Genomic DNA, 15,581 nt, shown 5'->3' with positions numbered 1-15,581 from the left:
ATACATGTTATTTGTACATGAAAAAACAACTCCACTTACTCTGAAGAATGCTTGTTTTTTGACATCTTCTGCATCCCTTTCACTTGCTCCAAGACGTCGTTCTGGATTTCTTCGTAGAAGCTAAAGGTAACAATAATACTAATTAGATGACAAAGTTGGGAGACACAGTAAATTGTGTAGATGGGAACAGGAAATTATAAAGGGACTTAAGACATTAAGTGAGTGGGCAAAACTGGCAATTTAATTCAGTGTGGGGGAAGTGTGAGGTCATCTACAATGGATCCAAAAACTATAACTGTAGTTATTATAGTATTCCTGCTGTTTATTCCAGTTGCTATGTTACATAAAAAGGAAAGGATACACTCACATAAGAAATGTATTTATAAATCTTTTGAATTGGACAGTAAATGCAGCATTATATTACTTGGGTACACATTGAAGCAATATGTATCAGATTGTTTAAAGAATGCTGCTAAATTAAGTTAATGAATCAAAATCATCCTTTTGAGTCACATTTTTATCTTCATAAAAAAATTAAGTTTTTCACTAATTTAAAATTAACAATTGTTAAGTAGTCTACATATGACTATTTAAAAAACAAAATGCATCGAATACAAATATGACTTGTGTAAAATATGATCTACTACACTTTCAATGCAGATGGAAGACCAATATTCAATACAAGCTTCTATAGACTTAAAATTAAAGCTATTTGCCTTTTCTCCCCCCCCCAAAAAATGGAAACATACCCTTCTCATAATGGAGATTGCGTCTGTAGACAAGAATCTGGGATATCGAACTTCATCATTTACAATACTGTCAAACACTTCTTCTTCATCATCCCCAGGAAATGGAGACTAAACCAGGGAGAGTAAAAGCAATCAGTTTTTGCATTACATATAATATTTAAACAAGTGTCTTGACTTATTATCACTCACCTCACCAACTAACATCTCATAGATAAGAACACCAAGTCCCCACCAATCCACTGCCCTGGTGTAGGATGTTTCTGTAAGCACTTCTGGAGCAAGAAATTCAGGAGTGCCACAAAATGTGCTTGTTCGGTCTCCAAAACCCATACCTAAAATAAATACCACCAAATTAGCTGATTTTATATTTGCCTCCACCAAATAGGTTCCAAAATCTTTCACTCAGTCAAAATAAACACGGACCATAAACAGCAATTTCATAAATTGAGTAACTGAGTAAAGCACAAAAAGTTCACGTGAATTTACAGCTACACATACTCTGCAAAGAGAATTTAATAAATGTACACTTCCAATGAATAGATAGTGGGCCATAACAAATGTGTTACTCAACCAGGAGTAAAATCATAAATATTGTGACAGTCATTTTAATACTTCTTATATTCAATAATCCACTATTATATTCTGCCAATAAAGTTATTGAGCCCCAAGTTCAAGGTACTTTTCCAGTTTGTTCCTCATCAGATACTTGGATCCTTGAGATTAATCGACCTGTTGCTGACACCCAACCATCTGTGCAGTTCCATTAAAGTCACCAGATTGAGCAAATTAATGAGTTTGAAGTCGATATTCATGGTTTAATGTTGATTTCCAGGTATAGCCATTTGTTTAATAATGTGTGCAATGTAATAAGCCTTACATGCCATAAAATATTCTGCCACAATGAAACCAGACTTCTAGCTAAGTAATTATTCAAATTGGTCTGCCAAGGTATTAAGCAATAGATTAGTACCAAGCACCAACAATCATTTATCGTTAGACTGCATAGGTAATTATGCCATACTTGAAAGCTACCAGTCTTCCCCCCTCCCTCCCACACCCGAGAGCTGCAAAACAGTAAATACTCACCCTCTTTACAAAGGCCAAAGTCTGCAATTTTCACATAGCCATCACTATCCAGCAACAGGTTATCTAACTTTAAATCTCTGGAAGAGGATATAAAGATGAAAAAATAGTTGTTGACATTAATTTTTAAAACTGCAATATTTTAACTAACTATGGCTACTTGGTAATAAGGCCATCACGTCATGGGTTGGTTGATTTAGCAACACATCAGCACTGCTGATGGCAGATTAGGGACTGACTCAAGAACCTGGAGTTTGAGCAGGCTTGTCACTAATGAGGCATCAGAGAGGTGGTGGACTGCCACACCTCCCTGGACATAGTTCCTTACCTAATCTGAAAGAATACTATATTTACCCCACCAGCACATAAAAGGCTCAAGCCTATGGATAAAATTTACTCTCTTAATACCCACCATAATACCTTAATTGAATCAGTTTTATTTTTAGCATTTCCTCTCTTCCAATTGCAGAAATGTCACGGCAGACGAATAAGGGAGCCATCCTTCATACAGCTGAACAATAGTCAAGGTACAATTAAAAGATTGATTAACAACAACTGTAGGTTTAGAGTGATATCACCCCATTGTTTCCAAGGAAACAGACAGTATTAATCTACAAAATATACTGTTTAATTTCTCAGCAATCAATTATTCCTCTCTAAAATTGTAGTAATGTATATTTGTACAACAGTTAAATCATCTGATTTTGACACAACAAAGCTAGACAGGTGGCATTTCCGTCAATCATAAGGGAAATTAAAAAAGGTAGCACCATAATGAAAATAGAATTAATTTATTGCAGCTGGGGTGGATTCTGTACAGATCATGGTTAGAATGCAACGTAGATACTGTTGTCAAATGATATTTAAAAACAAATGGTAATTTTTCTGCTTACCTGTAAACTATCTTATGTTCATGCAAATACTGCAACCCAAGAACCACACAAGCAGCATAAAATCTGCAGCAACAAAATTAAAAAAACAATTAAATGCATTTATTAAATCGCCCAGTATTAAATTTAGCTATATCCATCCTGAACACAAATAAAACAAGCAGCTGTTGGATTTCACAGAATACAAGAAGTCTTGCAAAGGACTGAAAAATATATCTGCAAATACCTCAATTAAAATAAGTACTTACACAGCCCTGGGTTCTGAGAAAACATCAGCATGAATGTGCATCATCAAATCCCCACCAGGAGCATACTCCATTACAAAACATACATGATCTTTGGTCTGGAAACAGGCAAATAGATTGACCAAGAATGGATGCCGGACACTGTTCACAGTCTCAAAAATTCTCTTCTCGCACATAAGGCTGTAGGCAGAACAGAAGAAAATGTATATTAAAATTCTTTACATTTCAGCAATAATTTAAACTCAAAAATATTATATAAAATCTCAAAACATTATATAAAACAAACAAACAAGGCACTTTCTAACATCTAAATAGCAGAATGAAAACAAACTATGTGGCACAGTCCTTGTTCAACTGACTTGTCTGGTTCCAGCTAACAAACTTGGGAACAGGTTGAGACCTCCTACATTGATGTGCCAGCCAACCAGGGCTTCCAGTAATGTCATTTTGATCAAGATTGATCTTACATCATCATCTGGTCCTACATCCAGTGGTCAAATGTCTGAGCTACTCCTATCTACTTTGAACATTGCTTTCTGGTATCGGTTTTGATTCTGCTTTGTCTAATGCTTATTTATTTCCCCTCTTTGAAACCGTTATCACAGAGAACTTCCTATTAGTTTTAGCTGATTATACAGCATATGTAGTACACATAAAGGAATAATTAGTTTTAAAACTTACAATTAATTTGGGTCATACTGGACAGCAAATTCAAAAAGAGAGGCTTTGCTCACCTGCCAGAATAGATATAATTTGACTGGTGCTGATAGCAGGAGGAAAATAAAAGCAATGGGTCTCAAAGGATATACTTTATAAGGGTGCAAAAAATTGTGTTAAATAGTGGCATCTCCATGATTTTCTGGTTGATAGTCTGCCTTTCATCATAATATGTGGACAACAGTATTTACTATTACTCCACTGCAAATATCTTTTTTAAAAAAATGTAGGTAGATTATAATGAAGTATTTATTAATAGCTTAGTCCTCAAACTTACCTATCCACCTCATCACGGGCTACAATGTCACCTTTCTTCAAGGCCTTGATTGCAAACATTTCACCAGTGACTTTATACTCAGAAAGAAGAACCTGCAAAAGCACAAATTGGTAGAACAATTGCAATTCTTCAATCACTATACAAATTGTGGTGAAAGAAATGTGCAAGTTTCATTTAATAGTTACCTTTCCAAAATGTCCTCTGCCAAGCACAGCAGCACATCTGAAGTCCTTAAGACTGAACTGGAATCTCTGTTGTGTTCTAGAGTCAGACAAATTTTTAGTTTATCAGAAATAATTTAGCCAAACTATTCATTGCTTATAATTCTACAATTTTAAATATTTCCTCAGTGATTTACCAACGTATACAAAAAAACACACCGTTGATTGTCTGCCTGTGAGATTGTTCGGAAGTCTAGATCTGAGTGCAGTACATCAGATGTTGAAATTACGTTGTTCTCAACTTTTGGAACAATACTGTTTCTATCGATAAGAAAATCAAAAGTTGAGAGTGCATCCTGTAAAACAAAAGTCAGTAAACACCATCAGTGCCTTTCCTACATCAAAAAAGATTGTGAAACAGAATCATAGATTGTTACAGCACAGAACAACCCCATCAAGGCTGCTCTGATTTTTTTTGAGAGTTTTGAAAATAAAGTGAGAAGTTACAGGGTAAAGGGATTTTAGGATACTGTTGTAGAAAGCAGGATGTAGTGGCTAAAGCCTCAGCCATTGATTGCTGAAGGAAAGGAGTGATTGAAATATTCCCATTTATGATGTAAATAGTGGTAAAACTAAATACTCTGCTGTACCATTAACCACCATTTTAAACAGAAAAAAGAACATCCCAAATGGCCAATATTGTGGCGCACAGGGAGCACCCAGAGATCCAAATCAGCTCAGAAACTAAAGTAATGAAATCAAAATATAATCATACAACACAGAAGGAGGCCATTTGGCCCATCGTGCTGGCTCTTTGAAAGAGCTGTCCAAACCAATCCCATTCCCTCGCTCTCTCCCCATAGGCTTGCAAATTTGTCCTGCCCAGCTGTACAATAAAATGAATAGGGTTATTACTGATTTTGTTTTTTAAATATTGAAGTGTTTCAAGTTCCCACCTGAACATGCTGATCTGAGATCCTGATGTCTGATGTTGTTCCTCCATTCTCTCCCAGAGAGGAAGCTCGTGGTGGAGCGGGCGGTGGCTCAGGGTCAAATTCTAACTTTGCTACTGGTAGATCTCTTAAAAGAACAATGCACAAAATGATTCAAAATTCTATAACTTTAATAACACTTCATACTTACAATTTCAATGAATAACACTTTTAGATCTCTAATAGGTAGCTTAACCTCCTCTAGTAGCTATACTATAGAGACAGCTTCCTGAAAATCTAGAGAGACAGAATACAGGGTGGTCTCTCCCATTAAGAGGCTTAATCATTCTTGAATAAGTACACCATCCTATCCTACAAATGGGATAAAGGGAGGGAGGAAATTTTTTATTTTTTTTTAAACCTTCTTATCTAATTTCAGAACCATTCAGTTTACAGCCAAGTTACAACAAGCTATATTAATGTTAAGATAATTAAAATTTGGAAGGCTATATGCCAAATGTATTGAGTCCACCGTATTTCAAATAAGTACTACATTAAAGTTGAAATAATCTACCTTCCCATTTCATGCATTAGCCTCCACAACTTCACCAAACTATCCCTCCCTATATCTTGTATTCACACTGCCCAAGCATTCAGAAACCTTGTGATTTTATTCTATAAGGCTTCCCCTTTAATGTTACGACAAAGCTGTAAATTATGCTCACCACACTAAGTGCCTGATATGCCCATAATGTATAAATAATGACGATGTCCTGGTAGGTCTAGTGCAGACTAAACTAAAGCAACATGGAGATATAGGTTTAAGATGAAAACTTAGGAAAGGCTAAAGTACTACGCAGAATTCCTCCGACACAGGACAGTGAATCTATAACTGCAGGGTGCAGCCTACACACTGTCCAAGCCAGTAACGAAAAGGAAAATTAAACGTTAGCAGGGCTGAAAATCACTGATTTCTAAACTATGAGAACAAATGCACTTTCCTTTTTCTACCCTTCAGATTTTAGAAACTAAGGATTAGGGTGTCCAAAATCATCTCAAAATTAATGCCCTGGACTTGAGCAAGACCTAACAGACGTTCCTCCATTTACAAAGCAGCACAGAAAGTGGAACGTTTGCATCATTTGAAGGAGTGCCTTTCTTGGCACGCTTTAGGGAACATGCTTGCTGTTTTGGGTAAAACCTCTGCCATAACGCTCCTAAATGTCATTTCACGAATCCTTCGTTCATAATGGCTTATTCATAGAATCACTTCCTTTAACTTTCAATATATGATTGTACTTACAGACTTCATTTCACTTGGCAGTTTCTGCTATATGATATCATGACTTAACATTTGGTTATAACATGTACACCTAACATTTTTTTCCTGTTTTTTTTTCCTTATTGATAAACCCTTCACTGTTATATTTAATGCTGCATTCAAATTGACCGAGCTTTAAATCCAGAGTGACTGTTTTCCCTGAGATCAACTAAGTACATGTAGTTGACATACTCTGGCCTACAACAGGAACCCTTCCAAGCATTAACTTCTAAGAAAATACAACAAACAAGCAAAACATTAAAGGTTAACATTCAAAATACAGTGCTCACTTTAAAGTCATCTTCTCCTTGAAAATAATTAAACTAACCTTCAGACAAATTCAACATAACAGAATATTTTTTTCATGGACTAATAATGGAACACATACCCAGTGGATTCTGTATTTTCTGAGTGAGCAACATCCACAGGTACAGCAGCAGGGATAGAGGCTGGAGGGCTAAAGGTGCCAGAACTATTTACTGTAGGAACGGCTCTCCTCATCAGTCGCCCCCAAGTGGCAATATTAATATTCATCTGAGGCGCTCGAAGGAATGTTTTGCCTGCAGCAACACGACAAAACAGAGCGAGTAATGCAGCTTTTTAATCTACTTATTACTACAAAGAGTTTACAACTAAATTTTTAATATTCAAAGATCAGTTTCCGGATCAAAATAGTTACCCCTTTAATTTTTTCCCTTCTCTTCTGAAGGCTCCGAGTCATACTGAGACAACATTACAGTCTTTCTCTAGGTACCTTGCCCAGGTGGCTATATTTCATGTGCGAGCCTACGAGTTAAACCATTCGGCATATTCAGCTGGGCCCAATGTTTGCTCACCCAACATACGTGCCTGCAGGCCCACACACTTTCCAGCAGGGGTCACTACATAGCTAACAGTAGCAAAATCCCCTGATCAGGGACACCCAACGTTAAGGCTACCTCAGTCTGTACAAGTGTATGCATTAGCTGTTACTAACTGATCCACTGGGAAAGGAAGTATTGAAACAAAAAATATGAAATACTGTAGATCTGAAACTTTTCCTTCCTACTGGTTCACAGCGGTTAGGCCTTGCTTTAAATAATAATAATTCTGAGTTATCTTGAACTGCAATTCTAATATAATGGCTATATTTCAACCATTGCATATGCATTTTGAACTGTACATTCTGTTCACATCACTAAATTGCACTGTGTGTTTTTATTTACTACATTTTCAAATTGAAGCGTACATGTTCCTGTGTTTTGCTAGAAAAAGTTGTTTCAGTGCTGGTCCCATCACATACCTTCGGTTCATTTAATTAGTTTTTGTTTTAATTTTCTGTACCCTTTAGATTAAGAACCAGTTTGGGGGAGGAGCGAGAGAGAGAGAGTGGGGGAGAAAGTAAAATACCCACAAATTTATCTCTACCTTGTAGTGAAATGCCTGGCTTCAACCTGACTAAAACTCTGCAGCAGCAGACTACACCACAACCAGTACATTCTAATTTTCCCATTCAACCATGCCTTGAAAACCTCACAGTACAGATGTAGTTAAAAAATACCCTTTTTAAACCAACAAATAAATGGTAGCAATTTTAAGGCAGTACATTTTTCCATGTTGATATTCAGAACCCATTTCATCTTTGCTAATGGTTTATGAAACTTCAGCATTAGATAATGTTCATTCAACTGAGCCTTGCAACTGAAACACCAGATGTCTATGATCTTATATTTATCCATTACTACGTTTTTCTAACCACTAAGATTTATCACACGTATAATTTATCCTCCCCCCATAATACATTTGTTCCATCCATGGATAGAAATTCAAATCATTTCCCCGATTTGATTTTTTTTTTTTTACCTTGCTGTTTTGGAAAAATCTTTTTTTGCCTTTGGAGTTTTGGTCGTCTTTCAATCACGGGATTGTAAAAGGTGACCTGAAAACGCAAAGCAATATTACACATGAAAAAAAAATTACTGGAACAACAAATTAATCATGATATTTAGATAAACCATAACATACCTCTGCAAACAGTGTACCATGTGGCTCCAGGTATAAACACATTCCATGTCGTTGATTATCTAGGAAGTCTTCTAATCTCAGAAATTTCACAGCACAAAGAGAACGCCAGTCACGCCAATAAATAGAGATCTCCAGTTCACGTGACTAAAATATGGGAAAAAAGTCTTATTAAATGAGATGTTTTATCTGTCTATATATTTCTATTTACATATAATAATACAACATTAAGTATAGATATTTTATATATCATACACACGTATGAAGTGATTAAAAAAAAAACTTGTTTATTTGATTGGTGGGAGTCATGGTGCAGAAATACTGATCAAATGCCTCTCTTACAAATTATAGACCGGGTTGTCAATTTGTAGTTAGTTCTGTGTTGAAAGCATGCACCTGCTCGGAATTGGGTTGACACCACCCTAGTGTATGTCAGCAAGGACCCTTACAGATAGCAGGAAGAAGGCTCATTCAAAATCTTCTGGGCTGGCCATCATAAATGAAATGTCAATTTACTAATCTGCTGCATAATCTAGTTTTTTTTGTCTTTGAACGAAGGTAAAAAAAACTGCAGTAAGCATTAATGAATCACGAGTTTGATGACAGTGGTTGCTGAGAGCAAAGAAGATTTGAAGAAATTGGACTGGAGAACCAATAATCCAGCCTGATTTTCTAGTGTCTAAAGTATCCTCCAATAATCCGCCTTCACCAAGTGATGTTCAACAACCTCAAAGTTACATTTGTATAGCGTATTTCACATCAGGAGGACATGACTGGACAGTCAGTGTTTCGGACCCGAGCTGGGGATCGGGAAAGGTGGAGAGGTGGAGAAAGCAGGGTGATAGAAAGCACAGTCGAAGAGGAGGGTCTTGAGACGGATCTTGAAGGAAGCAAGGGAGGGGGTGAGGTGGAGGGACTGTGGGATGGAGTTCCAGAGGGTAGGGGCAGAGTGGCAGAAGACCTGCCCACTGATGGCGGGGCAGTCGAGGCAGGGGACATGAAGCAGGCTGAACCCTGCTGAATGGAAGGAGCGGCAGGATGGTAAGAGGATGGAAGGTCGCAGAAGCAGAGTGGGGAGCTAGGCCATGGAGGGCTTTGAAGGCGAGGACCAGGATTTTAAACTGTATCCTCTGAGTGGTGGGAAGCCAGTAGTCGGGCGAGGATGGGGGTGATAGGGTCACGGAGCCTGGTCTGGGAGAGGACATAGGCTGCAGAGTTCTGGATGATCTGCAGCCTAAGGAGAGAGTTGGGGAGGCTGATAAGCAAGGAGTTTGCGTAGTCAAGGCTCGATGTTATGAATGCTCTGATTGTGTCCTTCCTTGCCTGAAGCAGAGTTTCAGGCAAGGACACAATCAGAGCCTTTCCAAAAGAGAAAGAATCCATGAAACATTATTGCTGGCATTTAATGAATAATTTTAAGATGAAGTTACATATCCTAATAGTGTTGCTTCAGTCATACTCTCAAGTCATATCTTTAGTCTCAATGCCTGTCAAGTCATGTCTCTGATGTTTAAGGGGAGAGGGTTGGCTTTGCCAATGAGGACTTGAAAAGCAAGAAGTTAATCCTTAGATGCTCAATTTAAATTGGAAGGATGCATGGCTTGCATGCTGAAAGCAGCCAATAGACCAGCCGTCCTTGCACTATTGCATGGATCAAATGTGATTACCAAGATGAATGTTTTGTTTATATCGGTTTGATGTTCAGAATTAGCACACTTAATAAAAATGTGTGCAAAACATTGGTTTAGAAAGAACAATTTCTCCCTAGTTTGGAACATGAACACAAATATTGCCACCAAATATAAATCAGGATGCAGTTAAGTACAATTTGCACTGGTGGTTTTAAGGGCTTTAGAATTCACACTCACTGACAGATGTTGTCGGTGCAAATCAAACTGGGTTTATTCCCTTTCTCATTCGAAGCTCTTAGACATTTTGACAAGAGGGCTCATAAACTTTAAACTGATTAAATTCTAATGATCATCTCAGTTTCTGAGGGGTCAATCAAAACACCCGAGAGCTCCTAATTTGCCAAGGGAATTTTTTTTTTACTGATGGTTTGACACTTCATTTTGGGAGTTTTGTGCACGTTATCTTTTTAACAACCAAGAGGTAATGCAATTTGGGAAGAATACATGAGACTTCTATTCTTCATCTCTGAGTGAAACAGTTTTCCTCAGAGCAGGATAAACACAAACACAGCAGAAGAATGAGTTATTCATCTTGTACAGAAAATTCCATGTGAAATACACAATAGTCCACTAAAATTCTGTGCTGCTCAAGAAGGTGGTGTAGTAAGATGGGGGGAGGGAGAAGAAGGGAAAGCCTGAGAGAGCACATTATTTGAAGCTGACTTTAGCTTTGTTACATTGAACATGGTACAATTCATAGCTGGCTTTCACGTGAAATTCCATGACCCATTTTTAGTTATATAGCCAGACTAAGAATTCCATCTAAATTCCATATGCCACTATTTGTTCATTTCCAATTAAAACAAGCATTACATCTGCAGCTACCAAATCCCAGCTTAGAGTTTGTCCTCCTTAATACATGCAATGCCCTAGTTCCAAGAAATAGTGGTGCAGTTTCTCTCACTTACCCGATCTAGCTCTAATGTAAACTTCTGATCCCATGACTGATTGCTAACTGGCTTCCAAGCAGTCTGTCCAACAACTGTATTGTCTAGCTTTAGTACAGCACCGATCTCATCTGCAGAAATAATAAATAATCAGTTAGCCACTCTAAGAGGCTGTGGTTATTTACAAGGATCTCTTCCACTGCATAACATTTAACAATTAGAAGCAAGCAAGTTCAAGATGGGTAAAATTATTTCATTATTGAAAAATATCTTTAGGTCAACACTTTAACATTGACTGTAACTAAAGAAGAATGCAAATGCACCATTTCCCCATCTTAGCAAGTTGAAATTGGGACGTTTGCAAAACAATGTTCTAGAAAATGGAACTGTTTACCATTCATCTTGCATCTCTACTGGACAAGGATTGAACATAATATAATCTTCTTGTTTTCCTAACTTAATGAAAATAAAATCAATATCTACAAAGCAAAAATCCTACCAGTAAATTGACATTCTGAACTCAATAATCTTATTTCCTTGTCAGGTAAATATCCTCCACATACGACTGGGAAAAAAATGTCATCAGTTCACAGAACCATAAGAGGTAGTGATCTCACACTAGAATGATGGGCTTAAGACTCCCATGAAATAAAGCAACATGAACAATAAAGATCTTTCTACTTGACTTAATCTTTTGTCATTCATTCTGCACACCATGTTAGAATGCAAGTGAACTGAATTTGTTATTGGTAAGGATGACCCCTTCCAGTGATTTGAAAAAAATCCTCTCTAGTGTGGGAATGGGCAATGGGAGCACATGAGTGAAGGACACAGACAAGAATAGGGTGTATGTACAAGGCAAGATTGGACAAACTCCAGGGCATTTTCGATAAAAGGCAGTGCTCCATGCGACTTTCTCCAATGAGGTGAGAATATCTATACCTAAGTGCAGATTGAACAAGGAAATTATGGTTATGTTTGCCAAGATATTGATTCAGATTTCAACAAAATAAATTTGTGCTCGATTGCAAAGTGATATTTTAAGGATTTCTAAAAACTTGCTTTCCCCAGCGGACTTTTAAAACACAAATACCCTTGTTGCATTATTGTAAAACTGCTTTGGTCTTCACTTCATAGATGTATGACAAAATATTTCTAATCATTTACTGGAAAAGGCTACACACATTCAGCAAAATAAAATTTACTTAACTGGACAAATCTTCAGTTTTGACAGGATAGCGGCTATTTCCACCCCTACTCTTGCTGGTTCTGCTTATAAAGGAGGATCTGGTTTCATTTGGACTCCAGCCAGGTAAAGGAACAAATGTATTTTTTGACCGACCTGGGACTGTCTCTAGCAGGTTTTGACAGCCCATAAGTCTAACCTCCAAGCTACCTGTAAATAGAAAATTATAATATTTTAAAATTATCTTCATAGTACCAGGGTGAAGAGAAACATTTTCAGTGTTAGAGCAATGGAAATAATAACTTAAGCCGAATAAACCCTACATGGTTATAAACCCTAGACCTAGTGAATAATGGTTACACGCAAAACAGTTTTCACATTTAAATTTAAGCACATTTTAAAATCAAGAGTAGAGCATGCAATGATGCCAAAGCACATAAAAATCCCTCCCACCACTAGTATGTCTGGAAATGGCATATATTTTTCCTTAAAAACTATAATCCCATTGATATAACATGAATATTGAACTCAATTCTGAATTTTTGGCTCATCACTATACTACTCTGGGATACTGATTAAATGTGGACAGCACTCCCTTCATAATACTTGACTCATGTATAGTAGTATTTACTGCAAGGGACAAACCATGCATTTTTCTAGGTATCTGAACAGTTTATTCAACAAGATTACATTTGTATAGCGCCTTTCACGTTGGGAGGATGCCCCAAGGCGCTGGACAGTGTACAGCATTTCAGACCCGAGCTGGGGTTGGGGGGGAAAAGGGAGGGGAGGGGAAGGGGTGTGACCAATGGCATGGTCGAAGAGGGGGGTTTTGAGGCGGAACTTGAAGGAGGCTACGGAGGGGGCGAGGCGGAGTGATTGGGGGATGGAGTTCCAGAGGTTGGGGGCAGAGTGGCTGAAGGCTCTCCCACCAATGGTGGGGCGGATGGGTCAGGGGACATGGAGCAGGACAGAGCCGGCTGAGAGGAGGGAGCGGGCAGTTGGTAGGGGGTTAGGAAGTCACAGAGATAGGGTGGGGTGAGACCACTGAGGGCTTTCTAGATGAGGACCAGGATTTTGAACTGGATCCTCTGAAGGATAGGGAACCAATGGAGTCGGGTGAGAATGGGGGAGATGGGGTCACGGAGTTTGGTGCGGGAGAGGAGTTCTGGATTATTCTGCAGCCTGTGGAGGGAGGAGTTGGGAAGGCCGACCAGCAGGGCGTTTGCACAGTCGAACCTGGAGGTAATGAAGGCATGAACAAGAGTTTCAGTGGCCTGAGGGGTGAGGTAGTGGCAGAGTCAAGCAATGTTATGGAGGTGAGGGAAGGCAGAACGGGTCATGGCTTGGATGTGGGGAAGAAAAGACAGTTGAGGGTCGAACAAGACACCTAGATTCCTGACTGGCTTGGTGAGTTGTAGTGTGCAACCATGGAGGTTGATGCTGCGAGAACCTGAGGTGCAGAGGCCCTGGCGTGAGCCAATCAGGAGGGCCTCAGTCTTGTTCACATTCAACTGTAGGAAGTTTGCCCTCATCCAGGACTTGATGTCCGTCAGGCAGTCTGTCAGGACAGTAGTAGTCCTGGAGTTGAGGGTGGAGGCAGAAAGATAGAGTTGGTGTCATCCGCATACATATGTAAGTTGAACCCATGTCTGTGGATGATGTCATCGATGGGGAGCATGTAGATATTAAAGAGGAGAGGGCCAAGAATAGAGCCCCAGGGTACGCCAGACATGACAGTGCGGGGGCTGGAGGAGAAATTGTTACAGGCAACAAAGCGGAGACGGTGAGAGAGACAGGAATCGAACCAGGCAAGGCCAGGTCCGCGAAGATTAAGGAGGAGAGGCGGTGTATGAGGATGGAGTGGTCGACGGTGTCAAACGCGGCAGAGAGGTCAAGGAGGACAATGAGGCAGAGGGAGCCCTGATCACAGATGTTCAGAATGTCATTAGTGACTTTGACCAGGGCTGTTTCCGCATTGGAAGCCAGATTGGAGGGGTTCAAAGAGGGAATGGCAAGAGAGAAAGGAGCGGAGCTGGTACGCGACGGCTCATTCCAGGACCTTGAGAGAGGAATGGGAGGCCAATCCCAAACTATTCAGACAAAATGTGTTGGGAGAGCTTTTCCGGAAAAGATACATAATGGAGGCCCCCTTACCTCATCCACTCCCCATATTTTAAATGTATAATTAAGGCATTAATTGTAAAGCAATATCTGTAATAATCTTTTGAGAACTCAATACCCCCCAAGCTTGCAAAATAGATGCGAGAAAACAGTGCATAAGTCACACCCAAACTTTACACCAAGTGCTCTAAAACCACTGAAAATAGCATAGGTTCATCTAACTTGCCTAATGCACTTAGGCTGATTTTGCAATACATATTTTCTTTCTTGTTGCACAACTACAAAAAATTGAGGTTCATTAGATCTGGAACAGTCTATTTAATTAACATATACCCTACATGTTAACCCACCCTTAAAACAGTTTTGACGTAATATTCAGACTTCTGAAATATAGACCTGTTAATGCTGCGGGTTTTGACAGTGTGCTGTATGGATTCTGAGGGTAAATCGCACTTTGGCGTGGACTTAAGGCTGGCGATGAAACCATTGATAATTCATCTTTGATAATACTGCTCTTTGGATGATTTTTTGGAAGCTCATTCAACCTTTGTTCCAATGAATATTTTAAAAGATCCAGCTTCTGACTTGATTCATTAAATCTTGCTTGTGCCTGTTTATGAAAGAAGGAACAATTAATTCAACATACCAAAGTTTTTAAGTCATAAGAATGTAATCTGTATTTAAAAAAAGTCACCTCTGAAAGTGCTTTCTTGTCCGGAACTTTTCCAGACCCAAGAAGTCGCATCACATTCTTTGCTCCTTCTGCCACTGCATATTCTATTCTGAAATGGTGCCTAAGCTCTTCAGCTCTAAGCTCAAGGGGGCTTATCCCAGGTTTTGTCACTGAATAAAAACAAATAATCAGTCAATTTCAGAAGCAAATTCTTATTGCACTACAGTCTGAACAAAACAAATTTAATCATTAAAATCATACAAAAGTAAATGCCACATGGGAAATCCACTAAGCAAAACAGAAGCTTTGTGCTGAGTAAACTATTAATCTTTGCATTTGATATAGCATTTTCAAAAACACTGAAACATCTCAAAGCAATTCAGTTTTCTGTAAAGAATAGTATTTGTGCATTTGTAGGTGAACACAGCAGCCAATTTGTGCACAGGAATAACCCACAAACAGCCTTGAATGACTTTTTTTTTTTTATCTCTGGGGGAATTGTTGGCAAAGACACCAGAAGAAACCCCATTCTCTTTTTGAATAGTGCCGTGGAATCTTTAACGTCTACTTGAACCGACAAGACTTGGTTTAAAGTATAATGGCAAAACCAAGTAGTCTACACAGCAAATTGTGTAACAATGCCC

At 38.7% G+C, this 15,581-nt stretch overlaps 1 protein-coding gene across 1 annotated transcript in view; it reads right to left on the bottom strand.

Moving 5' to 3' along the window:
- pkn2a (protein kinase N2a) overlaps positions 1 to 15,581 on the bottom strand; it is a 34,951-nt gene that overhangs the window by 3,087 nt on the left and 16,283 nt on the right. The window contains exons 5-21 of the mRNA XM_042335364.1: positions 14,959 to 15,107; positions 14,661 to 14,874; positions 12,165 to 12,350; positions 10,976 to 11,085; positions 8,380 to 8,523; positions 8,218 to 8,293; positions 6,764 to 6,935; positions 5,079 to 5,202; positions 4,342 to 4,478; positions 4,147 to 4,222; positions 3,962 to 4,053; positions 2,971 to 3,147; positions 2,726 to 2,788; positions 1,836 to 1,912; positions 939 to 1,081; positions 750 to 857; positions 40 to 120 (exon numbers count right to left, since the gene is read on the bottom strand). Of these exons, the coding sequence (XP_042191298.1) occupies positions 40 to 120; positions 750 to 857; positions 939 to 1,081; positions 1,836 to 1,912; positions 2,726 to 2,788; positions 2,971 to 3,147; positions 3,962 to 4,053; positions 4,147 to 4,222; positions 4,342 to 4,478; positions 5,079 to 5,202; positions 6,764 to 6,935; positions 8,218 to 8,293; positions 8,380 to 8,523; positions 10,976 to 11,085; positions 12,165 to 12,350; positions 14,661 to 14,874; positions 14,959 to 15,107 (2,129 nt within the window). The remainder of the gene's footprint in view (positions 1 to 39; positions 121 to 749; positions 858 to 938; positions 1,082 to 1,835; positions 1,913 to 2,725; positions 2,789 to 2,970; positions 3,148 to 3,961; positions 4,054 to 4,146; positions 4,223 to 4,341; positions 4,479 to 5,078; positions 5,203 to 6,763; positions 6,936 to 8,217; positions 8,294 to 8,379; positions 8,524 to 10,975; positions 11,086 to 12,164; positions 12,351 to 14,660; positions 14,875 to 14,958; positions 15,108 to 15,581) is intronic.

This window comes from Callorhinchus milii, unplaced genomic scaffold (assembly GCF_018977255.1).
Source record: "Callorhinchus milii isolate IMCB2004 unplaced genomic scaffold, IMCB_Cmil_1.0 Scaffold5, whole genome shotgun sequence".
Taxonomy (NCBI): domain Eukaryota; kingdom Metazoa; phylum Chordata; class Chondrichthyes; order Chimaeriformes; family Callorhinchidae; genus Callorhinchus; species Callorhinchus milii.
Note: the sequence above shows the minus strand (reverse complement) of the source record. Positions and strands in the feature narration are given on the sequence as shown.